The 27,666-nt window shown below is 38.5% G+C and overlaps 6 protein-coding genes and 1 long non-coding RNA gene across 8 annotated transcripts; 3 read left to right on the top strand and 4 right to left on the bottom strand.

Annotated features, from left to right (window-relative positions):
• Positions 1–375: 375 nt before the first annotated feature.
• Positions 376–2,961, bottom strand: LOC114746231 (pentatricopeptide repeat-containing protein At3g04760, chloroplastic). Its single transcript, XM_028934456.1, has one exon. The coding sequence runs from the start codon at positions 2,736–2,738 to the stop codon at positions 984–986; it is 1,755 nt and encodes a 584-aa protein (XP_028790289.1). The 5' UTR covers positions 2,739–2,961; the 3' UTR covers positions 376–983.
• Positions 2,962–5,001: 2,040 nt separating this feature from the next.
• On the bottom strand, positions 5,002–10,912 carry LOC114746234 (uncharacterized). The gene is made up of 3 exons (XR_003740257.1): positions 10,720–10,912; positions 10,655–10,661; positions 5,002–5,026 (listed from the first exon to the last, which is right to left on the bottom strand). It is a non-coding gene; the product is annotated as an uncharacterized LOC114746234 (long non-coding RNA).
• Positions 5,827–12,354, top strand: LOC114746232 (probable serine/threonine protein phosphatase 2A regulatory subunit B''delta). 2 transcript variants are annotated; one of them, XM_028934458.1, is made up of 13 exons: positions 5,827–6,463; positions 6,951–7,190; positions 7,287–7,392; positions 7,648–7,747; positions 8,538–8,643; positions 8,720–8,810; positions 9,670–9,811; positions 9,905–10,052; positions 10,236–10,345; positions 10,919–11,075; positions 11,322–11,447; positions 11,543–11,685; positions 11,894–12,354. In XM_028934458.1, exons 1-12 carry the CDS (start codon positions 6,314–6,316, stop codon positions 11,681–11,683), a joined length of 1,617 nt encoding a protein of 538 aa, XP_028790291.1. In that variant the 5' UTR covers positions 5,827–6,313; the 3' UTR covers positions 11,684–11,685; positions 11,894–12,354. The 2 variants fall into 2 exon arrangements, with proteins under 2 accessions (XP_028790291.1, XP_028790290.1); XM_028934457.1 differs by having other exon boundaries at positions 5,831–6,463; positions 11,543–11,689.
• Positions 12,355–15,578: 3,224 nt separating this feature from the next.
• On the top strand, positions 15,579–17,010 carry LOC114746281 (phosphoenolpyruvate carboxylase kinase 1). Its single transcript, XM_028934510.1, has 2 exons — positions 15,579–16,433; positions 16,623–17,010. Exons 1-2 carry the CDS (start codon positions 15,653–15,655, stop codon positions 16,667–16,669), a joined length of 828 nt encoding a protein of 275 aa, XP_028790343.1. The 5' UTR covers positions 15,579–15,652; the 3' UTR covers positions 16,670–17,010.
• Positions 17,011–18,983: 1,973 nt separating this feature from the next.
• LOC114746208 (serine/threonine-protein phosphatase PP1) lies at positions 18,984–22,963 on the bottom strand. Its single transcript, XM_028934421.1, has 4 exons — positions 22,584–22,963; positions 20,307–20,866; positions 19,760–19,984; positions 18,984–19,414 (listed from the first exon to the last, which is right to left on the bottom strand). The coding sequence occupies exons 1-4, from the start codon at positions 22,756–22,758 to the stop codon at positions 19,391–19,393; spliced, it is 984 nt and encodes a 327-aa protein (XP_028790254.1). The 5' UTR covers positions 22,759–22,963; the 3' UTR covers positions 18,984–19,390.
• Positions 22,964–24,173: 1,210 nt separating this feature from the next.
• LOC114746266 (rubisco accumulation factor 1.2, chloroplastic-like) lies at positions 24,174–25,477 on the top strand (the record flags this gene model as incomplete). The annotated part of the gene is given in 2 exon segments (XM_028934496.1): positions 24,174–24,490; positions 24,492–25,477. Coding segments are annotated over 2 exon segments (1,077 nt in total), but the record flags the coding sequence as incomplete, so codon positions are not given.
• A 451-nt stretch (positions 25,478–25,928) lies between these two features.
• LOC114746210 (peptidyl-prolyl cis-trans isomerase CYP19-3) lies at positions 25,929–27,606 on the bottom strand. Its single transcript, XM_028934422.1, has 2 exons — positions 27,527–27,606; positions 25,929–26,656 (listed from the first exon to the last, which is right to left on the bottom strand). Exon 2 carries the CDS (start codon positions 26,635–26,637, stop codon positions 26,113–26,115), a length of 525 nt encoding a protein of 174 aa, XP_028790255.1. The 5' UTR covers positions 26,638–26,656; positions 27,527–27,606; the 3' UTR covers positions 25,929–26,112.
• Positions 27,607–27,666: the final 60 nt, after the last annotated feature.

Raw genomic sequence — 27,666 nt, 5'->3', positions numbered from 1 at the left:
GACTTAGTTAACATGGGATTCTGTGTTTGAGAGAAACAAGATTCTTTAAACGAGAATGCGATTAATGAATTATGAAAGTATTGCTTGACAAGGCAAAAGGGGTGACAGGTTTCCTTTTATATTATTTTTGGATAGGACGTTTTATTCGTACGCACCCATTTTCCCTTGTCCTAGTTCTCGCAAGTCTCAAGCACAGGGACCCTTTTGGTGTCAGCCGTTTTGTCCCCCATTTATTTGATCAAGGAGGTGAGATTTCTGGAAGCTTATAAACACTGTTGACATCCCCGATAAATTCGAGTAAAATTAGAAAGAATGGCTTGTGTGTTGCATGTGTCATCCTAATTGACTTTCAAAACAATTCGAACTGGAGAATAATTGACGAAAGAGTATTAATTATAAGGCAAATCACACAATTTTGACTTCACACAAAACTTGTACATCTGTACACAGTAGATATGCTAGGTGTGAAAGCAAATTTTTAAAAATGGACAGGGATATGGATAAATTATCGATGATCAAATTTGGCCGCCGTCATCGAAAATATTGAAATTTTCACTGAAGGCAACTCGAACATGATTCGGTTATAGATCAGAACTCGTCGCATGAATATCTGGTACAATTCCTCATCAGCGTAATTTAAATGCAATGTATAATCGTCATTCCCGTCTTCACGTTTTCTATCCTCCCACCCATGGAGTTCGCACCGAAGTAGAAGTCGTGGCCGTTGAAGAGAACTTGCACCAGGCCAAACACCAATATCTGAACCCCTCGATCCTTCCACAATCAGAAATCCATCTCGAATTCTGTCTAATTTTTGTTTAATCCGTACAATTTCAATGAAGAAAGCCCATCGGGGCACAGAATCGAATTGACGAATTCAGTAGTCGTCCCTGACTGACCATCTGTCAAAGTACTCGTAGAACTGGCTTCAACTTAAAAGCCCAGGGAGAAGACCAGAATAAAATCAATTAATGTCCAAGAATCTAGCTCTTAATTTCCGATAAAGTGAGATCTTTGTACACGTCAAGCATGGGGAAGGTTTTGTTTAGACGTTTAAACGAATCTTCAGAAATAGCATCCATACCAACAAGGGAATTGGCCAGCTCCATCGCGTCATTTCGCCATCCAGCAAAACCAATCCCTTCAATCAATAACGTGTATGTGGTTTCATTTGGCCGACATCCCTTCTCGACCATTGCAGTTAATACCTCAATGGCATCAACGATTCTGTGTACTTTGCACAGCCCAAGAAGAGCAATGTTGTAGCTGATGACTGTCGGCTGATGCTTGCTGCTTTCCATGTCCACTAACAATCCAATGGCCTCATCCACCAGTCCATCTCGGCACAAACACGATATGAGCGAGTTATATGTAATCCCATCAGGATCGATTCCCTTGTCTACCATCTCCAGAATCATCCCCAACGCTCTAATTTTGTCTCCACTACTCCAGAGCGCACAAAACATTGTGTTATAAGAACTGACATTTGGAGGACAACCCACCTCTTCAAGCTTCTCAAAGATGTTGAGAGCCTCATCAGCTTTTCCATTCTTGCACAGAGTGGCCAAGATTGTGTTGTAATTCACAATATCTGGCAAGCAGCCATCGGAGATCATAATTTCCAGAAATTCTATTGCCAAATCAACTCTACCTTCTCTGCAGAATGCAGAGATCAACGGATCATAGCTATAAGCGTCAGGAGTTAGCCCCTTTTCCTTCATAGCCTTCAACACATCTACAGCCTCCTCGACTTTCCGGTCACGACAAAGTGAGCTGATTAAAATGCTGTAAGTGACCACGTTTGGTTCACAGCCTCTGAGAATCATATCAGCCATCAACTTCTCTCCCTCCTTCCATTTTCCTTGATTCAGAAGTCCACGCAACAGAATATTGTACGAAATCACATCCGGGGCACAGGCCTTAGAACTTATAGTCGAAATGAACTCAAAGGCTCGATCTAACAACCCTTGTCTGCACATGCCCCGGATGATTGCATTGTACGTGTACATGTCAGGTTGCAGCCCTCTTGATAACATCTCATCCAAAAGCTTCATGGCTTCATCAATACCACCCTCGAGAATGGTTGCTTCTATTAAGATTGTGTAGGTAATTACAGTGGGCTCGCACCTGTCTTTCAGTAGCTGCTCCAAAACCTTCAAAGCCAACTCAAGCTTTCCCCTACCTGAAAGATTCCCAATCAATATGTTGTAGGTGACGACATCAGGAGCAAAACCTCTGCTTTTCATTCTGTCAAGCACTTTGTTGGCAGAGTCAATCCGGTCAGCCTTGCACAGCCCACTAATCACTGCATTATAGGCGAACACATCGGGTTCACCGTGCTTCTCCAGTATTTCCATGACCCGAATGGCTTTGTCGATTCTCTTAATGTTGAAGAACCCTTTGATGAGTTTCGTGCAGAGAATGACATCGGGTTTGTAACCCTTATTGACCATACGCTGGAGAAAGTACAGGGAATCGTTGTATTTGCCCACTTTCGAGGACCGGTTGAGAGCTTTCATCAGGTGGGTATCTTTGAAGTCAAAATTTTGGGAATGTTTTGACCTTGTTTCGGAAGAAACCCGGGCATATCCCGAGTTCCTTCCATTGCTAGCGTCATTTAGAAGCGGGTTCTTGCAGCTCAGAGAGTAGGGATTTAATTTTGAATGTGAAGTAGGCTTCTTCGGCTGGATTCTATACGGGATGGTTCGCGGGAGGAAGTCAGTAGAAAATGTTGTCATGGATGAAGATGATTCTCACGGCTTCTGCTCTTCATAGACGGACAATAAGTTTGCAGATTAAAAATCTCCGAAAGAAGATGAAGTGCCTGTGATTTCTGGACGCGCCAAGTGGGAACCAAGAAAGCGTGAAATCGGGCCGTTGAAGTGGATCGATTGAGCCGTCCTCTGATATGCGCCCAAAACATCCATTGGATTTCCGGACGCGAGTTGTGGATAAGAGATTGGATCCCGCAATCTCGCCATACCACCCTTTCGTGTATTAGTACTATTATTTCAAATAAAAATTAACTAATACTACCTGGTGTGTCTTGGGTATAAAAATTAGTTAATTAATTTGAATAAATTAAGAAAATAAATTAATTTAATAATTTGTTATAAATATATATTGTTTTTCTTAAAATATTTTTGTTAATCAAGTTTATTTGCTAGAATTACCATTATTAGAAGAACTGCCTTAAAAAATAGATTAAATATAAGAGATGAAGTGGATTTAGGTCTTATATTCAAGACAAAAATAAAAATCAAATGATATCTTATATTAAAGATCAGAGGTAATATTACTAATACTACTACCTTTGGTCCTTAATAAAAGACCTTGTTTAACTTTTATTTTGGTCCTAAATATGAGACCTCAATCTACCTTGTCTCTCATATTTATACATTTTTTTCTAAGATAATAGTTCTAACTAATATATTTGATTAGTAAGGATATTTTAGAAAAAACAATATTTATTTATTACAAATAACTAATTTTAACTTCTTTCCTTAATCTCTTAAATTAGTCAACTAGTTCTTATAAATAGGACTGGAGGTAGTATTTTTTTAAGATAAATAAAGTAAACTTTCTTTTCCTTTTTTTATTAAAAAAACTTTATGATAGTTGGGTAATGAAGACTCACCAAATTTGTGAGGCATTTAGAAATCACCCACTAAAAAGAACCTTACGTTAAATGCAATTTCGATCTCCCAACTTTATACGGTATAAAGTGACTTCTTGCAAGAGCGTGTTTGGATATAACCAAATCATGGTTTAGAGAAGTGAGAATGTTTGGATAGTTATTACCAGAAGCACTTTTTACATGTACAAATTACTAAAAAAGATATAAGTTAATATGATAATTACAGAAAAAATATATTTTATGATAGATTTTAATTTGAAGGAATAAAATTGTTAATAATATATTTTTTATTAACATAATTAATAATACATAAGATAATATAATTAATATATAATTAATAATAATTAATATATATATTTATAAGATATAAGATTAAATATATTTATAAAAATATGTTTATAAAAAAAACAAAATACATATCCTGTAGGCTCTCAAACTCTCCCTTTTTTTTTCAAAAGCAAAAAAATTTTGTTTTTTCCAAAACTATGGTTTTGGTTTTTTTAAGGGTGTTTGGGTGATTGGGTCCCCAAACCATGGTTTGGGTTATCACCCAAACACCCCCAAGTCTTGCTGTTAACTTTCTCTTCCATTTTAAATAAACTCGAAAAGATGTCACAATCAAGGCATGATAAAACATTATTTGCTCATCTAGAATCATGATTATATGTATTTATAAACATATTTTATGTAAGTTTAAACAAAACTTATTTTTTATGGTTATATCATATTTTATAATATAATTAAAAAGTCACTTGTAAGTTATTTCAAACCGCAGTCAGCATTTAAATTATTCACACTCACTCTTCAGTTACTATTTAATTGGGTGAATTGACATGCGTTATATGATCATGACCGCGTTGAACCCAATGCATTACTTCACAGCCTTCAATTGTGCTGTGTCGGATTTTATCCCACAGGGGCATCCTTCTACGTTTGATTTTGTTGGGAATCCAGATCTCCAAGCCCTATCATAGCAGAGCTATTGAATAAGAAGGAATGAGGCCAGGCCAAGCTGTGCCGATAACTCATCACCGATGTTGACTTCTGTCGCCAAGCAGCAACGGCAGCCACATAAACTTCTGGATCATATCATGATTCCATAATTCCCGCGAAACCAAGTCATCGTGTTCCGACTGTGGAAGCCCCCAACATAATAAACGAGAAACCTAAACTCTCACTCCCTCCGATCTCCCCCATGGATTCACAGTCATCTTTTTCGATTCGGGATCCAAGTGAGACTGCCTGCCTGCTGTCATTTGTTTTTCAATTTGATTTATGTCCCTGCAGGTCTCTATTACTTTCTTGCATGTACAATATGATAGCAAGCGCCGATAGTATTTTAGTCACTGCCATTAGTTTCTACTAGTTACAAACTTTTAAATGGCATGCCTACATAATTAAAAAAAAAAAAACTCATAAAATTTCCCCGTGATTTTGACATATTATAATTTATTTCTCAAGATTTAACTTGGTACAATTCAATCTGTCGATTTTTAATTATTTATTTTTTTCATTGCATTTTATGTTTAGTTTACAATTTAATTTACTAAATAATTATTTTTGAAAGGTGGCAGAAGCCAATAGATTAAACAACTAAATTTAAAGAATTGAGGTGAGCGAGTTAAAATCCAATCAAGCTAAATAAGTTAAAATTACAAGAGGCTAAGTAATAACATATTCAGTGTATTATTAAGGAGTTGCTTAATCGAAGGCTTGTGTATGTTGAAATGGTCCCATAATCACGCCCCTTGTCCAGTAAGCACAGATCGCATATGGAGGGCCTGTTCAATCTCACTCTGTTAGAAAACACTACCCAGCTGATACGATCATGCAAAGATTCCTCGGCAAAAAAAGGTCATACATACGTGTTGATATTGGGTAGTTACTTGTTCCATATTTTGATAACGCCGGAGTTTTGCTAAATTGATTCCTGTCCATGTAAAAACTAGCACTAAAATTCTTATTCATGGGTTCGAGATGCAGTGCATTAACACGTTAATCAAGTAAAAGTGAATCTAGCGCAGATCAATCACAAGATTTCTCTGAAATGAAAGCAAACAAAAACAAAAAAGGACGGAAACTCTCCTGGGGATGGGTTGCCTGGGCGCATCTCTTCTATCGTATTGGGCCACTAGCATGTAATGATTGGATTCCGATTCCGAAGACCGTATTTTCATACGATGTACAAAGTGTCACGTGTCAACTTTTCCTCTCATCCTGCCAGATTTCTATTTTCCGTTGCTAATTTTCTCGGGCGATTTTCCTGTTGCTATTTTACCATTACAATATAACATTATTCCACCCCTCCCCGTAGTTATCATGTCCCTGCAACATGTCTAATTTCGCTTCTCCGTCCTAAATCGCTTGGATCTTTGCAGAATTTCCCTCATGTTATCCCCTCGCTCCTGCTCATGCTCTGCGTCTTCCTTTCCTGAAGATCATCTCCATCTCTTTGCCCTAAAGATCTGATCTAGGGTTCTAACTTAATCCGTAGCTCTCAATCCGACTATTTCAAGAGCTTTTTTTTTTTTTGAAATATAATCTTGATTGATACACACAATCTCGATTCAGACGCATTGAAATTCAACTGAAAATTAATCCTGGTTTTGGACGGATCTCTATGCCGCTTAGTGGTTGGGTTTGTGATCGCGAATGAGAAAATAGGGATTTGTTTTTATGACCATGGAAGTCGTCGGTGATGTGGCGTCTTTGGACGTTGAGTTGTTGCAGCTCCAAGACGTGTCTGCTTTGGCCGTCAAGTCTAACCTGAATTTTGTTGAAAAGCTCTTCGAGCAGTGGCTGTCGCTTCCTGAGAGCAATCGAGTGGTAGGCTTCATTTGACAATTCTCACTTTTCAAGTCAGAATGTTAAGAGTCTCATAAGCTTGCTTTCTCTGCATTTATCGGAATTTGCTTCATGCTTATCTTCGAAAACAAACCCAATACCTGTATGGATAATTGAGTGGAACAAATTTAATGGTGCCATGGGAAAGAGAGGAATCTCGCATGTTACAAAGCGATGGTTTAGATAACGAAGGTGGAATTTTCTAAGTTGTTTCACTGATGCATGATTTCATCTTTACATTTGAACGCCAAAGGCATTGACAAAAGTAAAGACTGTATCCATTTCAACTTGAACGTACTATCGTGAATGCTTACCTCAAAGTCGTACAGAGGAACCCTCTGTGATCATTGAAGTATATCAAATGTTGGTTAACAACCAGATATGATATACCTTTTTTCGTGTTAATCTTTGGGTTTCTTGATCCTGACATGCTTAGTCTTTCTAGTTTCTCACCTGTTTGTGTGCGTAGGTAACATCATTGTTGAACGACGCAAAGTTAGGTGTTCCCCTCAATGTCCCTGGGAATTGCTCCAGTCCAAATGCTGCAAGCAGTCCTTTGCCGTCCATGTTTCCTGCTGGCACTGCACCTCCTCTTTCACCAAGAAGTTCTGCTGGTTCTCCTCGCATAGTGAAACAGAGAGTTGGTCCTTCTAACTTGAGTTCTCCTTTGAAAGTTGTCAGCGAACCACCTAAAGAATTGATACGTCAGGTATGTCTTCTATCTTTCCTTGGTGACGCTTTTGTGGTTGTGTTTTGGTTTAGTGCCATGTCAACCTTGATAAAATAATGATCTCCATGCTTGCAGTTTTACTTTCAAAATGGGCGTCCGCCACCAAATGAACTGAGGGAACAATTCATGGTTAGGGCGGATCAGTTATTTTATGGTCACTTGGATGGACTGCAGATGCATGGTGAGATATAAACATATATAATGGTGATAGCCTGAAGCCCCCTTTTTTTCATTAGGGATTAAGTGATTTTGAATGTTGTAAAATTTTAGCCTCTTCCAATGGTTACATCTTGAATTTTGGTAAATATTTTGTTTTCCTAAACGTTGGTAATAAAGAAAAAGTAATTATTCAAGTAAGAAGTCACGTTCTAACAGTGTTGGAGTTGTAACAATTACCACTAAGAATGATATTCTTCTCACTTCTCTGGTGTGTCAGAATTCAAATTGGTGACCAGGGAACTCTGCAAGCTGCCATCTTTCTTTTCCTCTCCTCTTTTCAGAAAAATTGATGCCAATGGAACTGGTTTGGTGACAAGGTGTGTACTTTAATCCATCCAGATGTAACTTTTGCATTTTTATTTGTGCCATGGATGGTGCTCCATGGTTTTGGCTGTTTAGTTGTGATCCACGTTGAAATTATAATCAGTGATTGTTGAACAAAAAACAACGGTTTTTATAGATGCAAAACAAGTAGACTCAACGTAATTTTTGATACTTATTTTTTACTGAGAGACATTTTTGGCACCTTCTTTCACTGATGATCAAATTGGAAGTCCGGCTATCTGGTTGGCTTGATCTTGACATCGTGTATTCTCCCCTTCTTTAATTTTTCCCTGCATTATTGGATAATGTTTGAAGGAGTTACATGACATCACTTTGTTATATTACGAAGGCATTGATAATTCTCCATCACATGAAGATTGCCTCTGGTACCTGGCCATATGGGTTCCTCAATGTCATGTATATGCATGTTCACTCACTTACCCGGTCCAAAGCTACATAACGAGGTCCTTCTTGCTAAATAATGTGTTTATAGGGACATAAGCACTGTTATTGTAGCTGAGAAACTGTGACTGAATTGGATCTATCAAATTTGAAAATTCTTGTCAATTGAAATGCCATTTTCTTTAATGAAGATAGCTTTCCCTCTTTATGACAAAGTAACACGTTTTTTAGCTTATTTTCTTGGAAGACATGGGTTCATAAAAACTACCCCTGGTCCATGTAATTCTCCTTTCCAATGGTGAAGGTATCTAAACCTAATGGTGATCCCTCTAATAATTTTTTACACTTACACCCTTTTTACTTGATTTTATGTTTCTAAAGGGATGCATTTGTTGATTACTGGATCAATAACAACATGTTGACGGCAGATATAGCAACTCAAGTATACAAAATTTTAAAGCAGCCAGATCTCAACTACCTCACACAGGTTTGATCATATTGACTTATGGATTATAGTCATATAGATCCTTCTCATTTGAGAACGATGCTCTATTCCATGTTAGGATGATTTCAAACCTGTGCTTCGTGAGCTTTTGGCTACTCATCCAGGGCTGGAGTTCCTGCAGAGTACACCCGAGTTTCAAGAGAGATATGGTTTGTCTGTAGTCCTTACTATAATATTGCAGTTATTGGTTTGTGTAATAAAATATAGATGTTTGCATGTGTGGGATATTATTGACTCCCTCATGAGAGCTTTTAAAGATGTAGTCCCTTTATCTAGATGATAATTTTCATCGTATGCTGTTTGTTCCTGAAACTAGATTGAAAGTTAATTCTGTAATAGATACGAGGAAGCAAACAATGTATATGGGCTCAAAGTCAAGCATAACCTTTTTTCTATGTTGTGCCCTTTGTCCTTCTTTGTGTAAAATGATGGGCTCTTAATAAATCCAATAGCTTATAAATGAGTTGTGGGTTTATATGTGGTGAATGGTGCTTCTGATATCATTTTTCTCTGATGAAAATTATGAAACATGCTCGTTTACAAGTAAAAAATTTTTGGAGACTTTTCCTTGAATCTTGCTCAATTGAAACTAGCCTCATTTTGAAAAGTAATCCCCTTTGTTTCTTACCATGCATGGGTATGATTTTTCATAGCTGCTAGCCTACAATCAGTTCTTACAGGCATTCCTTACAACAAAGAAATTCAGCTCACTTGTTTTTTTTAATCAATTCCTTGCTAACAAATTTAATTATGTAATGAATATCATTTTTATTTTATTTCACTTATCTAAGTTTTTGCACTTTTACTGCTAATTGCAATTATAATACATTATATATATTTGTTGAAAAAGTAGCACTCCAACTGTATGAGTGCAAGGAGAAATAATTTGAAATACCGCACCGGTCAATTTTGATTTTGAACTCTGGACATGGACTGGTGTCTTTTGTTGTGGTTTCTAGTGTGTTTGGGTTGCAACTTCAATGCTTTGTCTTCTTTTCTATGTTGCAGCTGAAACTGTAATATATAGAATATATTACTACACAAATAGATCTGGGAATGGCCATCTTACGCTGAGGGAGCTGAAGCGTGGTAATATAATTGACGCCATGCAGCATGCAGATGAAGAAGAAGACATCAACAAGGTTTTGAGGTACATATACTATGAGAGTTTTGCTGCATTTAACTGCACACAAATCCTTTTCCCTTTTTCACTTGATGACGTTGTACTGCATATTCTCTATAGGTACTTCTCTTATGAGCATTTCTATGTTATATACTGCAAGTTTTGGGAGCTGGATACAGATCATGATTTCTTGATAGACAAGGAGAACCTTATCAGATATGGTAACCACGCGCTTACCTATCGTATTGTCGATAGAATATTTTCTCAGGTTTGTGTAAATTTGATGTTGCTCTTGTCTTGAAACCTAAATGCTGACATCTTGAGGGACAATTCCTACCTGCTATAAAGAAAACAAGTGCGTTTTTTCTGGGTGCTGTTCATTTCTACAATTTATCAATTTTTTCTTAAAAATAGAAAAGAACAATCCTGGCTTGCTTCAATATCATCTCAGGTTCCAAGAAAGTTTACTAGCAAGGTTGAGGGAAAGATGGGATATGAAGATTTTGTTTACTTCATTCTGTCTGAGGAGGATAAATCATCTGAGCCTAGTCTTGAGTATTGGTATTTTTTTCGGTCCTCTTGTTATTTGCTTTACTTGTTGTTATGTGAGATCTCATCAGATTAATGGCTGAACAGTTGCAATTATGAGGATGGTGCATTGTTAGATTAGTCATTTTTTACCTTGCTTTATTTAGTTCAAAAACGCTTCCATGTGCATTTCCATGCATGTGCATGTGTCTCCCGCAGGGGAGTAGGGATAAGGGGATACAAACGACATGATTTATCTATTACTGGAACTTTATCTAAGTGATGTAAAGCACTGTAATAAAGAGAATAGCCCAGGATGACAAAATCTTGGCTTGGAAGGACAGTATACCTCATGCCATTTAGAGCTTAAGTTCGTTACTGTAAGCATTGTGTAATTGAGTTTTTACTTTTAGCAATTGTAGTATCAATGACAATGTTCGTTTCTAGAGAAAGGGAGAGATGACTACTAGCTAGTGGCTGCATGGTTCAGCTAAATACATGAAAGTGGAAAGTGGAACATTCATGTTTTCTGTTCCGGGAAGGTTAACTTGTTTCTGATTTCTTTTGATAGCAGATGTGTTAATTGACTTCAATTGTCATTACTAGGTTCAAGTGCATAGATTTGGATGGGAATGGAGTTCTGACTCGGAACGAACTGCAATTTTTTTATGAGGAGCAACTGCACCGGATGGAGTGCATGGCCCAAGAGCCTGTGTTTTTTGAGGATATATTATGCCAGATTATTGACATGATTGGAACTGAGGTTTTCCTTTCCTTCCTTCTTTTTGTAAGATCTTCCTTTGTTAAGTTTTTGGGAAGTCTAAGAACACCAACAAATTACCTAAATGTGTACAAATCTAGTAAGCAGCTTCATGAGTTGTGTGAAAATTGTATCGCCTAACCCTTTTTTTTTTTCATTTAGTTATCTCCTTTTCCTTGTACTCTTCTTGTTTGATACCATTACTTTTATTGTGGCAATTTTTCTCATTTAAGATTCTTCACACTGCAGAATGAGAGCTATATAACTCTACGTGATCTGAAAGGCAGTAAGCTCTCAGGAAGTGTTTTCAATATCCTGTTTAATCTGAACAAGTTCATGGCCTTTGAAACCCGGGACCCATTTTTGATTCGTCAGGTTTATGAGAGATTTGATTAAAGCAATAAAAATGTTGAGTTAGGTCGCTTGGCCATTGTCAGTGTCTGTTATGATCTTTGTCTTGCCTTGCACAGCAACGTGAGAACCCGACATTGACAGAGTGGGACCGCTTTGCTCATAGAGAATACATCAGGCTTTCCATGGAAGAAGATGTGGAAGATGTCTCTAATGGAAGCGCGGAAGTCTGGGATGAATCACTTGAGGCTCCCTTCTGAGAGTGTGTAAGTGACTTAATTTAAAGCAATGACAGTATATGAGTCTTAGCCAATATTGTGTGGTGTCTCAGAAGTGAAATTTTTGCTAATTTGTTCTTCCTAGATGCATCCAGGAGGGTCAGAAATTAGAGATATTTTCTATGCAATGTTTGAGCATAATTCAGCTTTCTGATACCTTTCTAAGTTTATCTTTATTTGGTCTATTAATAGAGGGGTTGAAAAGAAATGAATGCCCCAGCACTCAAGGAGTGGCCATTTCTAAGAGACGCTGGACTAAGGATCAGCTTGGATCTTGCTAACCCAGCCCAAAGAATGGGAACTCTGAGCTTCATTTTGAAACATGTTATTAGTGGGCAAGCAGCACTGCAGCTATATTTTGATCTTGTGCTGGTAGTGAAAAGCATGAGGCCATTATCACGCAAGTGTTATTGCCTCGTTCCAATGCCCATGCAAGGCTGGTCGATTTTATTGATATTATTGAGTACGCTCGTTGTTTGGGGCATTTAAGTTGTAGCTTGTCTGTAGAAAGATGTTTTTTCCCCCTCCCCTAAATATCAAACGGTTGAAAGTTTTGCTTAGTTCGTTTCCATGGTTTATTGTTCTTGACCGCCATAACTTGAGATTGGAAATGAGGGAAATTAAAAATTAATGCACAGGTCGCTTGAATTAAACTGGGGGGAGACAGTAGTGTTGTTGAAGGCCAATGATTTGGATGGGGGCATTTCGATGCGCAAGTGCTCCCAACAGAATCATTATTCATTTTTCATGTTTGTATTTTTAACAAGCGAGGGCAGGAATCTTCAGATTTAAGCTTCCTGCTGTGGATTAGACTTGAGGTTTTTGTTCAGGTGACGATGGGAATTTGGGGGAGGAGGGGGCCAGTAATTATGCTGAAATTAATTCGGTGACAGACATAACAATCATGATTCTCGCATACGAAAATACTTAATGTATAATTCCATCTTTTTCTCAATGGTTTGTCCTACAATCTGTAACGAGGTTACAAAAATACTCATATCGTTGACGACGTTTAATTATTTAGTTTTGCTATAATAAGTAAGTATGACCCGAAAGGGAAGAGAAAGAGAGACAAGCGCGCACATAAGAAGCAGAGCGGGACATTTATGTGGGCTGGCTGGTGGGCCTAATCCCTTACGATGGAGTGGGAAATTGAGTAGTTTATTGACACCGCATGATATCATGACGCTGGATTTACAGAAGCCACTTTTGCTTGTTTGTTTTCCCTCTTGGCCAAGCAAAGCAATGCGATTCCCCTTTTTTTTTTTTTTTTTTCCTGGTACATGAAACTGAACTGATTTTCACTCAGTTGTGCTCACAGCCACAAATGAAGATGAGTGTTGACCGTTGTGGCAAGACCTATTATAAAACGGCCGCATCGCTAACGAACTAACGGAAGTAGCAGAGCAGTACTTTTTTTGGCCGGGGCTGTCGACCCTAGTTGGACTCGGTCAAGCGGAGTGGCACAGCTGGGGCACTTAATTAAGGGCTGTGAGGAAAGCATTGTCCTTGTCCATTTGTGGTTTTATTTAGAAAAGCATGCAAGTGCGGAAGGAATTGGTGTGGTGGGCCACAAAAGTTGAGGTACCCTGCGTTCATACTACTATTCGATGCTCTTTCACTCCCGTTTTATAAACAACAGCTGTCATCTCCTTTTTTTTTAAATATAAATAATATTTACAAGTGAGTCTTAAAATTTTATAGTACCTTTTTTATTTTATTTTTATTAATTACTTATTTTAATACTCAATATACTTATTATCTCATTTCCTAACTATTATCTCTCCATCACACATTCTTTTTTTTATTTTATAATTCTCTTTATTATAATAATTTTCTTATTCTCTCTTTTATACTCTGTCTCCCGAATAAGAGCATTTCTGAGAAAGAACTTCTAATTTTAATATATTTATTGTTTTTAACAAATTTTAACTAATATTTTGATTTATGTGATGAACGGAATGTTGCTTATAAAAAAACACGGAGGGAATACTACAAATATCCGCATCACTTTCATCTTTACTTCCAGCTCTTCAGTTGGAACCCCTCCCCACACAAAGGCGGATTAAGCATATCTGCCACTTGTGCCTCCTTCAATTGTCGCTAAGTTATTATAAGGTTTATAAGTTTAAAGACTTCTGGTTCCTGACAAGTTAACAGTTATTTGAAATAATTTATAAGTAGTTTTTCAAACGTGATTTACGAAATACGAGATAAGTATATGAAAAAAATTTCATCTCGATTTGTGTGAAAATACTTATAAGCACTTTGTAACGTTGATCCAAACAAGCTCTTAGTCTTTTGTAACTTGACTCTCCTTTTAGATTTAACTCCACATCCCGATACTTCACTTAGAGCATGTTTGGATTAACTTATAAGTAACTTTACAAACATAATTTACAGAATATAAGATAAGTATGTGAGAAGAATTTTATTTCGACTTATGTGAATTTGCTTAAAAGTACTTTTTAAACGGAGCTCCAAACAAACTCTTAACAAGCTATTGTCAAAAAACAATACATATATATACACACATGTGAATAAAAGTTACTACTACTTCTTATCTTAATTATTCTATACTCTATAAACGAGATTTTATAATTAGTTTCACGAATTTAAATAAAATCCATGTCACGTGTTCTATGCTGATCATTAATCCAAAAGGATTGAAAATATTTAAATCAGAGCGTCCGTCGTTATCTCGCGCAGAAGAAGTTCGCGAATGATTGTCATGGAGCTTATTTTCATCACACAGTGGGTTGTGCCTAACTCTCTTTATACTCGATCATATATTACTTCCAGTCTTAATATAAGTTCTAATTGATAATTTGAGTACATTAAAAAACTAGTTAGATTATTTATTTTTAATATCATTTTTCTTAAAATATCATTACTAATCATGTAAAACTATTATTATTACAAAAATTACACTGGAAATAAATAGATAAATATGAGGCACAAAATGAATTGATGTCTTATACTTATATTTAGAATTAAAATAAAAATCAAACAAATTCTTATATTAAGAATTGAAAGTAATATATTCGACAGGGAATAAAGCCCAAGCCAATTACTCTAAGCCAGTAACATGACCAAGGATCCTCTTATCAGCGCAGAATTTTGGAATCACTCTGCTTGGATTTTCTCGGCATATCCTGAGAATTACGCCTTTTTATATTCTATTATTATTATTATTATTGCTGCTGCTATATGTGGCTGTGGCGAGGATGTTTAATTAAAAATCATTCATGAATACTGCGTAAAATACTCTGTTTTAAAAAAATCAATAATTGCAGTATTAAATATAATTAATAAGTTGTTAGTTGATATGTTAAGCATTTTCATTTGGTTAAAAGGAGAATACATATTTGAATCTCAAGAAATATATTTATTAGAAGGGCTTTTAATCTTAACACTCCTAATTTGATAGTGATTGGTCCCAAACTCAAAATAATTTGAAGGTATTCTCAATTATATGGACAAAATATAAATATAGTAATACAGTATTTCTTTTCTTTTTTCCCCCCCAACGATACAGCATATATTATGCGCAACAGTATTATACGAAGATTATAGTTCGCCGATTTTTTCTCAGAGGGGGTGGGACCGCGGAAGTATCCCGGAAAAGAATATTCGCGTATAGTACTAATAATGATATAAAAAATAGGGAGCATGACATGTAATTACCATCTAAATACGCAAATCTCAAACTTACCCCACATTATTTCTACCTGTAAGGATGATTCGAAATGGTTTACAGGCGGCTCCAGAAAATTCAGGAGATAATGTTTAAATTTTGGTGGTACTTGTATGTTATTTTCCCAAAAAAAAACCACTTATTGGGGAAAAAAAACAATAAACCCAAAACACCAAAACACAAGCAGCACGCACCAAGGACGGGAGAGGTAGAAGAAGCTAACAGCCTAACAGAACGTCTCTCATAGCAGAGAGATGGAGGAGATCCTTCGCAACAACCACTACCAACTGTGCGATGAGATCGGACGTGGCCGATTCGGCACCATCTTCCGCTGCATTCACCTCCTCTCCGATCGATTCTTTGCCTGCAAACTCATCGACAAGCGCCTCCTCTCCGATCCCACCGATCGCTCTTGTCTCCACAACGAACCCAAGTACATGTCTCTCCTCTCTCCTCACCCCAACATTCTTCAGATCTTCCACGTCTTCCACCACGATCACTTTCTCTCCATCGTCCTTGAGCTCTGCCACCCCCACACCCTCCTCGACCGCATCGTTGCTCGCCCCTTCCCTGAGGCCGAAGCCGCTTCTATCATGAAGCAACTGCTCGAAGCCCTCGCCCACTGCCACCGTCTTGGCATAGCGCACAGAGACATCAAGCCCGACAATCTCTTGTTTGATTCTGGTAATAATCTCAAGGTTGCCGACTTTGGGTCCGCACAGTGGTTCGGCGACGGTAGAAGCATGAGTGGAGTGGTCGGGACGCCTTACTATGTGGCGCCGGAGGTATTAATGGGGAGAGAATACAATGAGAAAGTAGATGTGTGGAGCAGCGGCGTGATTTTGTACATAATGTTGGCCGGATTTCCTCCTTTCCACGGGGAGTCGGCCGCCGATATCTTTGAGGCCGTGGTCAGGGCCAATCTGAGGTTCCCTTCCAGGACTTTCGGGTCCGTCTCTCCTGCTGCCAAGGATCTACTCAGGAAGATGATCTGTAGGGATGTTTCAAGGAGATTATCGGCAGAGCAAGCCTTGGGTACGTTTCCGGCTCTCTTATTTCTTTCTCTCGTTTTCTTTTTCCATTCAGAATTTCTTTTCAATTCAAGGACTTTCTCATTATCTAAGAATCAGCAGCACAATTTGTAAGAAGGAAATTAAGGGGGAATAAGATTTTGGGTCAATCTGAATCCTGACAAGTGGATTGGCACTATGTGTAATTTTACAGGGCATCCGTGGATCCAGAGCGGAGGGGAGAAAACGGATCTGACGTGAAAAAACAGAGGGCGACTGGGAGTTTATCCGAGCGTGAGTTCAATTTTGGCGCCTGTATATAAGTTTTTCTGTCGCCGCAACGAAAATCGTTTATTTTCCTTTTTCTGATGCTGCTGATATATGAACATGATGGCTGACCACCGATAATCGTCTTCCTCCACCGTCTTGATCCTTTTCTTTCCTTTTCTGGGTTTTCGCATGGTGATAGGAAGTGGGGAAGTATGATATAATCCGAGTAGCCATCTAGCGTTCGTTCGCTCGTTTGTTTTAGGTGAGTGAGAATGAAAAGTGCTTGTAATGTAAACTAGTAAAAGAGTGCTGATATCTGGAGTGATTCTGAAGTGCATGTTTTCAATTTCTGGGTCAAGTAAGGTGGGATTCAGTTTAAGAGAATCGATCATGGTGTAAACCAAATGCAGTAATGAGAGAACAAGAAGGCTGTGCAGCTCAAAAAAACGAACTCTTGATCACAAAAATATTCCAAGGTTTTTTTTTTTTTTTTTGCCATTCACAAACATATTCCAAGGTTGCGAACAGAGTAGTGAAACAAACTGAGGTCCAATGGAGAGGGGACACTTTGTACTTTGTAGGCCCCCGCGCTGTGGTCGTTCATGTGATAGGCACGTGTGCGTATCAGGGGGGGCCCACTTCACTGACGAGTTAATAAAATTCTAAAATTCTATGTGTCACGGTTTGATAGGTTATCTTAACTTGATCAATCATCCCATGCCCACGTCACGTGACTCTCTTTCGGCCCCCGGACGACTGGAGCAGTTGGATTTGAATTTTAGCCACCCAAACTAAAAATTATGTTTTTCATAAGTCAAGGGAAAAATTTTTATATTAAATGTAAGTCATTTATAATAAATTTAATAATTTTTTTAATTTTATTATTATTTAATTTTTATTAAAAAGAGAAAAACAAAGAGATATATACAAATAATTTATAAAAAAGGTAGATTTGAAAAGAGATGCAAATTCAATGCATTTCTTATTATGCAATAATATATTACAAGTAATTTATATTAAATACCAGTTAAAATGGATGCACGGTATTTAGATTTAAATCAAACAATAATTTTAAAAATAATTTTACATTATACAAAGTAAATATATAAAAAAATTTATCTTAATTTACAAAAAAAATATTTTTTAAAAACACTTCCTTTAAAACTCAAATTCTGATTCCTTTAGAATAAGTATACATCTAGTTTGGTATATGCAATTCAAACAATGGGTTAACCACTTAACCTTGTGCAGCTGGCAAGATTCTGTGGACTGCTTAGATTCTAACTTGAGCAGCAATAGCAATAATTGTATCAGACGCTCTTATTCTAATCTAAACCAACCACATGTCCCAACTTCCAACGACCTGGCCCCATCTGTGTCCTCACTTCCAAAATTGCCCCTGTCGCTTATCCGGTCATTATGATGATGACGATGATTACTCACAATCCAATCATCTCTCACCTTATTCCGTCATTGCTTGTCTGAGAGTCCGCCCTTTTTTTAAAAATTTTTTTCCAATAATGATTGATTTTTTTTTGCCAAATATTTTCATGATTTCTAAGTTGTGGTTCTTTCTGCAAATTTATAGAAAATTGTGTTACTTTCTAAATGAGTTAAGATAAAAATTTAGAAATTGTTCATCATCTTCGCAAAACAATCCTGTCTAACCAGCCGCTGGTTTCGGATATATCCTATGCTCAGTTTCACTGCTTTCCAATTTTACATTTCAGATAAAAATCACTTTTTCAATAGAATATTTACGAAAATAACATTGAACTATTTTAAGTACTATAAAATCGGTCCATGTTATATGAAAATTAATAATACCTCCCATCAGACAGAAGTTTTGTGCCACACAGGGCCCTAAGAACCGTGTCGTTAAGCGTATGGAAAGGATAACATAATAGTTTCCATATTTCAATTTATAAATTACTTCCACAATCTTAAATATAAAACTCATTTTATAATATAATTTTATTCCCAAAATTCCGTTTTACCATGCAATCCCGAAAAAAGGCGTACGCAATTTTCGCATGTATTTATCGTTGTACAAACCTCCATTGATGGTTTTTCAAAACTGTCCAGAAATATTTAGCAATATAATTATGACAGACCACCAGCCGATGGATTTAGACCCCCCAATGTGATGGATTTTTAATCATCTCACGAGACCCCCAACCAACCCAAAACGTGGATAAACCATTATTTCTTTCAAAAGAAAAAAAACGTTTTTTTTTTCAAATTTGGGGGGGTGGTTGACAAAAAAGGGAACAGACTATAAACAGAGAATTCTCCCAGAGCCCGCTTTGGCAGCAGGTGAACATGCCCAAAATATGATAAAATGTATGAGAAATGTATTAAACGGTTCTCAGCGACATAAGCCGATGCATCCATCTGCACTTGAGAAGCTCATGCTTCAGACCAACGTAAACCAAGCACTAGTGTACAAGGAAGACCCCGGGGGGAGGTTACGGCTTTTCATCTTGGAAAAACCAGCTTCGTACCAGCAAAAAGACAATGGTTTGCATTAGTTCACGATGGTATTATGCCATTTTACAACTTCAGCAAATCATAGCAGATTAGATGGAAGTCAAGTGCTTCAACACATCACAATAGAGGACATGGAACTCAAGCTTCTTGTTCTTGCCAGTACTCCGCTCAGGACCACTCTCGTCTGTTAGAAGCAACACCTCTTTCCCCCAAAAATTCAACTCAAACTTTTGTACCCAGGAAGGACTGCAAATCACAATGGGAGAAAGAAGTCAGAGGAGGTTGATGAATCAACCAAATTGTTAACGTGAGGAATTGAAAACACGAATGATAGCTGATGCGGTATGAGTTGAATTATGTAATAAATCACGAAGGCACTCTCTTGTATTCATCAAGTGGGCTTTAAACCAGAAATAAATCACAAATTGGGAAATGTAAAACTTAGCAGCACAAATTGTAACAACAGACGCTACAGTCACTTATAACAGCAATGTAGAGTCGTAAATCATATCTCCAACTGGTAGCATGACATTCGTATCTATGCATATTGAGTATGTACCCATTACATAAGCAAATAACCTGACTTTTTACCTTTATACCTGCTGGAGAATTTCCAGCCTTCGCAGTTGTTGTACTACTTCCAAAATTGATCTTTGGTTTTTTATCTGCTGGCTTTAATATTTGGAAAGAGCACATTAGCGTCTCATCAACACTCATCATAGCACCAGCATTGTCAAACTCTCCACAATAATTTGGTGCTGAAAATATTGTTACTAGCTGTCGATCAGCAAAGAACTCATAACCATCCTCCACAACCTGCTAGCCGCGTATAGGAAAACAAAACAACTAAATTTTAGTTATAGCCTAACATCTCCAATGTGAACACAAAACATTGTATAGCATGAATCCCCTATGCCGATGCTGACAGATGGCATTTAAAATAACGGCTCATTGCAATAAACTCCTTCACTTGCATGATGCAAACAGCAATTTCGAATTCAGTACCATGAAAAAATTAGTATATGTTCACTGCAGGAAATGTATCTCATAATCCTTTACTTGTAGGAATAGGGGGATGTAAAATTAAATGCTGAGGAATTGGCAACACACTGAAAAGCAAAAGGGGCTGGAATTTAACCTGATGAGCACGACAAATAAGATCCAGATCTTGTTTCTGAAGAAATTCCGAGACCTTATCAGCACCAAATGTATATGAAACTCCCCTGTCATTCATTCCCCAACCTTGAACATCTTTGCTTGGGTCTGACCAAAGAAGATCACAAAGCAAACCTGTATCTGGTACATCAGTTGGACGCTGGAGAGTTCTGATCTGATCCAAATTATGCAAGTCAGGAGAAAGTCCCCCATGCATGCACAGAATCTTTTCATCAATAAGGGCCGCCACAGGAAGGCAATTGAAGCACTCAGTAAATGTCTTCCATAACCTTACATTGAACCTTCTCTTACATTCATCATAAAATCCATATATACGGTTTATAGAAGCACATTCATGGTTTCCCCTCAACAGGAAAAAGTTCTCAGGATATTTTATTTTATAAGCAAGGAGAAGGCATATTGTTTCCAAACTCTGCTTCCCTCGGTCCACGTAATCCCCTAAAAATAAATAGTTGGCATGCGGAGGTAATCCACCATACTCAAAGAGACGTAAAAGATCAGAATATTGACCATGTACATCGCCTGAAACATAAATATCAGGAAGTTCAGTGATCATTACACAAACAATTTTTTTTGTAAACAGTAAAACAGGGCTTAAGTTGAAAAAAATAGAACATAATACATCATCACCAACAATTTCTTCCCCGACTGATAACAGGGTTAACTAGTTGAGCATGGACTGGAGCACGTATAAAGCTATATGAACAGACAAGCTCAGCTCAGCAAAATGTCGGACTTGCATATGATGAGGAAATCTAAATAGCAGATATAGCATCGTTGACACAGGAACATTGGTAATGGTAATAGAGCTTGATACAGTAAAAGAAAGGATTTTGATATATCATCCTTCAAACAAGGTTCTCATTACTATGTAAGTATAATATTGTGAATAGGACTGCTGCCATAAGAACACAGGATAGAGCTTCTTCTAGACAAACTTAAGTCTCCATCAGAGACACTTCAAACTACTAGGAAATTCCAAACATTCCAGGTCACTGAAAAAACTTTATCACATACTAAAATTTGCAGAATCTTATATTAGAAAGCCTATTTTCTATTATAATTCAGCTGGAAACTCAAGAACTTCAACCATAGGCCCAATCTTAACATAAAAAAAGTGACGGGAACTGAACCTTCAGGATCAAGTGATAGATGCCCAAATTGCTATCGAGTATTGGGACTGTAAGACAGCAAGACAAGACTTTCTAGATTAGGATGACATGTCAACAGTGACAAAGTAAGTCACACGGGTAAGAGACTCGTCTTTACAATCACCTTAAATCTTAAAATGTTTAAATCTTCAAATAGGATATTATATTCTGCATGTATCATGCATTTTGCCACTAAGTAAATAGGCAGGAACGATTTCCATCATCATACTTGTTAGGATTCAGTGCCCTCGCATTAGTGACCAAGATTCAATAACTTCATAGCTCCACTTAGTTAATATTATTTCGTCCAAAGAGAAACTGAGGTTCAGTTTATGGCATTTGGTAGATCAAAAGAGAGCAAAAAACTTGTTACTTTATATACAGGAAACTTCCTCGGCTGCCTTACACTTGGCATTTAAATTGCATCAACTCAAACTATCACATAGATTTCAATTTCAGACTAGACAGGTTTTGTCCCAGTAATTTGCTTCAAGCCCCAATCCTTTTTGGTCTAATGTGTCAACTTACTCTAATTTCTAATAAGGCGCTTCTTAGAAATCATCTGACAATTTAAAATTCTATTTTGAGCTCGCAGCTTCTATATTGGAGCACTACACCAGCAAGAAGCATGGCCTATAAAATCTTCTGCTATCCTTCTTTCGCAAACGCAAGTATTTCAATCAATGATGAATTGACATATCAAAGAATGATACTATATTCCATAATCCCTTTAAGGGATGGGTGGAGAAAAGCCTTCAAATGAATCAGCCCCACTAGTTATTGATGCTGCAGTCTAGGTATATTGTTTACTATTGACTAGGAGAAGTACGAACGCTTAGAACCTAGAAGCACATACTGGAGATAAAGGCCAAGAAGATGTCAACGTATTAATTTAAAGGACAAGCAGCAGGATCATATGCCAAGCCCAAAAACCAAAATACTCCGCTTAAGAGTTTGACTAAGAAATATGCTGTGTTCTATTACAGATCTTCTGATGGACGAAGGCAGAATATAAGGGCCTAGCGTAGGAGTTGAAGAAGCAGAATATAAAGGGCAGAGTAAAGAGATGAAAAAGAAACGAAAGATACCACAGATCTTGATGGGTGCTTCAAGCTCCAATAAATTAGGCTGTTGCAAGAAAATATCCCTGGAAGCAACGCAAAGCTGGCGGATCTCGGACTCGGACAACTGAACCTGTTTGCCCGGCCGACCGCGGACTTCAAGGAGACGATTGATTATGTCATCGAGAACTGATTGGTCCATTGCTTAAAGGGAGCTGCTTCTCCGATGGATGGATAGGGACTACGAGGATGAAGAGAAGTCGTGGTAGGGCGGCGGCCGCGGTGGCGAAAGGGTATAGAAGTCGTTTTGTCAATGCAGACGCTTCCACAAGAGGAAGGGTTTCGCTTCAGGATGGGCCGGCCGCGGAGTGTGCCCAGCCGTCTGAATCTACCAAAGCCATGTCTTCAAGTCTAATCTATTTTCATCTTTTCTTCTTCGTCTTCATCTTTCCTATATTTGTTCAGAATATTAATCTTTTTTTTTTCTTTTCAACATATCAAAATTGAAGACTCTAAATTTATTACACGATTAATCGAATTTATAAAATGATTTATTAACTAAATTTTCCTCAACCATCGTAACAAAAAAATGTAAGCGGGGATCAATTGAATTTTAAAAAACAAGAAGAGTAATAAAAATACATATATATTTAAAGTATTGAGATAATGCCTCTTTGATAAACGGGTTAAAAATTTAAAGACACAGATTTTTTTTTAAAAAAAATTGCAATACAGACTAGTTTTAAAAAAATTCTAAGAAAACACAATATTTAGATAGTTACTCTAATTTAAATTGACAATAATTATTAAGATTGAATCAGTGAGCGATGAAGGTGCCAAATATTTAAGGCGCCTGATGTAATTTTCATGACCGAGTTAATTAATCTTATAGAGATATTTAATTTCATAAAAAATTATTCAAATTTTGAATTGGGAGAGGGGGACCATCTGGTTGCCTTCGTGTATAATATAAGTAGAACAATGCTGAATGTTTTTGTCCTGACCACCCACGGGGGCTGGGGCCTTTTGGGGGGGGGGGGGTTATGCCTTGAAGAACACTCATAAAAAGTAAAGGAGTTGCCGAGAGCACTTAATGATGTTTTAGGGATTATTACAATGAAGGAACTGGAGACATGTTTTGTAGAATGATAAAGAAGGGGAAGCTTGGATTAAAATCCAAAATAAGTGGCGGAGATTCGCACATTAGTTTATGAACTAATTAAATAGCTTTTATGTCTCATGCCTTGTGTTCATAAATAAATACAAAAGCACCGGAATTCATATCTCGTTTCAGTCCAAGAGTGCGTATATGAGCGGGCAAAGAGGCAACGCAATCCCTGAGCCGTGTTGGAGGGGTAAATTTGAGATATCGGAAGGGGAGGATTGATAAATCGCTTGGAGGCCGCCAATGTGATGAAGGGCCTACGGCCTACCTGGTTGGAAGGAAGGGAGGGCTCATTCGGCCCCAAAACAAACAAGCCTGCATGATTTTCAATTTATTTGATTTTGTAATTCAACCGAAACAAATCAATCGGCACTCACCCCCATGCTATAATGCAATCTATCTAATATCTATTCTGCCATTTTTATCGTGACATTTGCAATATACCCTTTTTTCTATTTGGTCTCTGGCATGAGTACGCCCCTCTTATCCCTTCTCTCATCCGAGATGGCTTTTCCATCCCTTCCATTGAAGAGGCCACCGGCATTACTGGGGTCGAGCAGAATCGCCTTGTCGTTGCAGCCCAGGTGCGCGATTCTCTTGTTCAATCTAACGCCGAACCTGAAATTCTTTCCGCTTTTGACACCGGCGGATCCGAATTGCTCTACGAAATCCGGCTTCTCAGTGCATCGCAACGCGTCGCAGCTGCCCGTTACATTGTCATGAACAACCTTGACGGTCAGGGGGCTCAAGATCTAGCCCGCGCAATGAAGATTTCCCTCGCAGGCGCGTGACAAGGGATGGGCAAGCTTCGATTACAATATTCCGGGTGACTGCCTGTCTTTCATGTATTACCGGCAGAGCAGGGAACATAGGAACCCATCGGAGCAGAGAACTGCTGCTTTAGAGCAGGCGCTGAGCGTTGCCGAAACCGAAAAGGCAAAAAGTGAAATTTTAGAGGAATTGAAAGGAAAGGCGGGCGAAAAGGAAGAAGTAGAGGAGCAAATTGAAATAGGGGTCCGGGTGCCGGTGGTGAGGTTGAAGATGGGGGAGGTAGCAGAGGCTAGTTCGGTGGCTGTTGTGCCAGTTTGTAGGGCGGAGGAGAGAGCGGAGCTTACGGAAGCACCGGTGGAGTGCACAAGTGAAGGCGTGTTTGGCGTGGTGGTGGCAGAGAAGGGATGGAAGAGATGGGTGGTGCTGCCCGGATGGGAGCCTGTGTTGGCTTTGGGAAAAGGAGGTGTGGCGGTATCGTTTGCGGATGCAAGGGTGTTGCCGTGGAAGGTGAATAGGTGGTATAAGGAGGAGCCCATATTGGTGGTGGTTGACAGGAGTCGGAAGGAAGTGGCTGCCGGTAATGGATTCTATTTAGCGGCGGTTGATGATGGCGGCGACGGTGCTGAGGGCTTAAAGGTGGAGAGAGGGTCTACGTTGAAGAGCTTGGGTGTGGACCATACTTTAGGAACTGTGGTAGTGGTAGTTAGGCCTCCTAGAGAAGAGAACGATGATCAACTAAGTGATGAAGACTGGGAATGAAAGGATAGGAACCGGGCAACCGTCTGTTCAAATTTTGTTTCATACATCACTCCTTGAAATTCTGTCTAAACAGTCCGGAGACTCAGTTCTGAGTTTCTCATGTTCCAAATTCTGTGTTTTGTTGTAATTTCTGATTTCTTAGGTCTGTTGGAAATAGAATAATATAGCACGGGACTTTTAAATTCTTCTCCTTTATTTCGATCAATTCATTATTGTATTCTCTTTATGATGCTGGGAATGTAAAAGCTCTCGCTTTCGTTTATGCAAATGCGAATGAGGGTAAAGATCCGAAACTTTATGCAGCTCAAAGGCGGAAAGATAAATTCCTGAACGAGCATGGCATCTTCGTTAGGGCCACCGTCACCCTCCTCATAAAACGAGCTTGCATCTGGACATCCTTGAGAGCAATTGCTCACAGTTCAGCGGCGTGAAAGAAAACCCGCGGATGACCAGCCTCAAATCATTCCTCACAGCGCCCCCACAGGACCCATCCTCGTCACTTCACTAATATTCAAGCACCATTGTCCTGCACTCACCATGACAGTACTATAATAGCTATCTTCAATGCATTGATGAAAGCTTTTCCTGTGTGGGCGCGCGCGCGTGTAGCTGATGATGTAATAGTTATCTCCTTCACTAGTGATTTTTGATGATGAAATCAGCATATGCGGATAATCTGTTGGTCAACAAGTTATTCCACTGCATAATAAAGCGCTACGTTTATCAGACAGCTAAAGTCCCAAGCAGCTACACTAGAAAAGGCAATCGATAAATGAAGACACCAGGCACAAGAACCGCCCCTATCGTTTGGTTATGATAGTAACTTATTACATCTTGTTACAATGAATCAAACATCCAATATCAGGTGTCTGCTATCTGACCACAATCTTCAATCACAACTGGTTCTGAGGTCCTCCCACTCTGTGAACCCACTGTCTCCATTTCCTTAACCACACCGTAGCCATCAACAACTTTTCCAAACACAACATGCTTTCCATCAAGCCATTCGGTCTTCGTAGTGCATATAAAGAACTGAGAACCATTTGTACTGGGACCAGCATTTGCCATTGAGAGAACACCAGGCCCCGTATGCTTCAGCTTGAAATTCTCGTCAGCAAATTTTGAGCCATAAATTGACTCCCCTCCGGTTCCATTTCCTCTAGTGAAATCTCCTCCCTGACACATGAACTGTGGAATAATTCGGTGAAATGTGGACCCTTTGTAGTGTAAAGGCTTCCCGGATGTGCCGATCCCCTTTTCACCCGTGCAGAGAGCTCGGAAGTTCTCCGCTGTCTTTGGGGTGACATCTGCAAATAACTCCATCACTATTCGACCTGCTTTCATCTTTCCAATTACAATGTCAAAGAACACCTTTGGATTTGACATTTTAATGATCACAATGGGCCTGATAACACCAAAAATTTCCCAAACAGCTAGTTAATATTATGTGATTCTTGAGAAAAAATTAGTCGCACAGATTACTATTATTGTTATAAAATAAAGAAATTAAACCAGAATTTACTAAAATAGAGCTTTTTTTGTTTAAACAAAGAAACATGGGGAAGACACACACACAGAGAGGGTACTAAGGATGAATGTTGTTTGACGCACTGCAAGTTAGAAGTTTCCTACATATTGGGAAACACCAATGACGGTGCGGCAACAGTTGATATAGCTTATGTTAATGTTATGTGCTGACGGAAGAACTAATCAGCACAAGACCGTTCATAAGCACGGTGGGTTTAAAACCACAAGCATTCCCCAGACATCAAAACACGAACAAGCCGAGATATGGCTATGCAATTGCGAGCACTAAGGAAGTTATAACTGTTTTGTACAAGAGGGTGCGTATGGAAATTTGCTTCAGGAGGATAAGACCAGTATCCAAATGGAAATTGCTCAAGAGCGCAAAACAGATTCCTTCAAAAAGACAAATAGAGCTACAAAATACGAAGCTAGGAACCTCGCGCTAAATTTAGATGCAAGGGTATGTTAGAAAAATGTTCATCATCCACCATAGAACCCTCAAGCCTAAGGGACGTGCAGGCACAAGAGGATCATATATAGGGGACGACTCATGATATTGCACAAGTTTTGAGCTCACAGGCTTCGAACGAGAGAGCGCTTGCAAGCCTTCGATATGTGCAGTACAACGCAGGATACGATAAAAAATTGATGATATTAAATATCAGAAGGGCTCACTGATCAGTACAAGAGGAAGACTCGTAAAGACAAATTCAAAGTGAGGGTAAAATGAGGATGATGAAGCAAGCACCTGCACCAGAGAGGCGATCAGCGTTGGAGGGCGAAGGGTGGACGCACAGCTGAACCGGACAATAGGATTTTATAGTGAGGCGCCGTCTTCAGGGTTTAGGGTTTTACTTGGCAAAGGTATTTCTTCTCCCTGGGCTTAGC

Source organism: Neltuma alba, unplaced genomic scaffold (genome assembly GCF_004799145.2).
Source record: "Neltuma alba isolate B1F8T4 unplaced genomic scaffold, ASM479914v2 tig00004928_pilon, whole genome shotgun sequence".
Taxonomy (NCBI): domain Eukaryota; kingdom Viridiplantae; phylum Streptophyta; class Magnoliopsida; order Fabales; family Fabaceae; genus Neltuma; species Neltuma alba.
Note: the sequence above shows the minus strand (reverse complement) of the source record. Positions and strands in the feature narration are given on the sequence as shown.

Bases quoted from the DNA above. Each gene is read 5' to 3' on its own strand.
- LOC114746231 (XM_028934456.1), bottom strand. From the start codon at position 2,738: ATGACAACATTTTCTACTGACTTCCTCCCGCGAACCATCCCGTATAGA.
- LOC114746232 (XM_028934458.1), top strand. From the start codon at position 6,314: ATGACCATGGAAGTCGTCGGTGATGTGGCGTCTTTGGACGTTGAGTTG. The intron at 7,393-7,647 runs GTGAGATATAAA...CTGGTGTGTCAG, and splicing joins GGATGGACTGCAGATGCATG to AATTCAAATTGGTGACCAGG. The intron at 7,748-8,537 runs GTGTGTACTTTA...ATGTTTCTAAAG, and splicing joins GGAACTGGTTTGGTGACAAG to GGATGCATTTGTTGATTACT.
- LOC114746281 (XM_028934510.1), top strand. From the start codon at position 15,653: ATGGAGGAGATCCTTCGCAACAACCACTACCAACTGTGCGATGAGATC. The intron at 16,434-16,622 runs GTACGTTTCCGG...GTAATTTTACAG, and splicing joins ATCGGCAGAGCAAGCCTTGG to GGCATCCGTGGATCCAGAGC.
- LOC114746208 (XM_028934421.1), bottom strand. From the start codon at position 22,758: ATGGACCAATCAGTTCTCGATGACATAATCAATCGTCTCCTTGAAGTC. The intron at 19,985-20,306 runs GTTAAATTCCAG...CGCGGCTAGCAG, and splicing joins TTATTTGTCGTGCTCATCAG to GTTGTGGAGGATGGTTATGA. The intron at 19,415-19,759 runs GTAAAAAGTCAG...TGTGATTTGCAG, and splicing joins ATTCTCCAGCAGGTATAAAG to TCCTTCCTGGGTACAAAAGT.
- LOC114746210 (XM_028934422.1), bottom strand. From the start codon at position 26,637: ATGTCAAATCCAAAGGTGTTCTTTGACATTGTAATTGGAAAGATGAAA.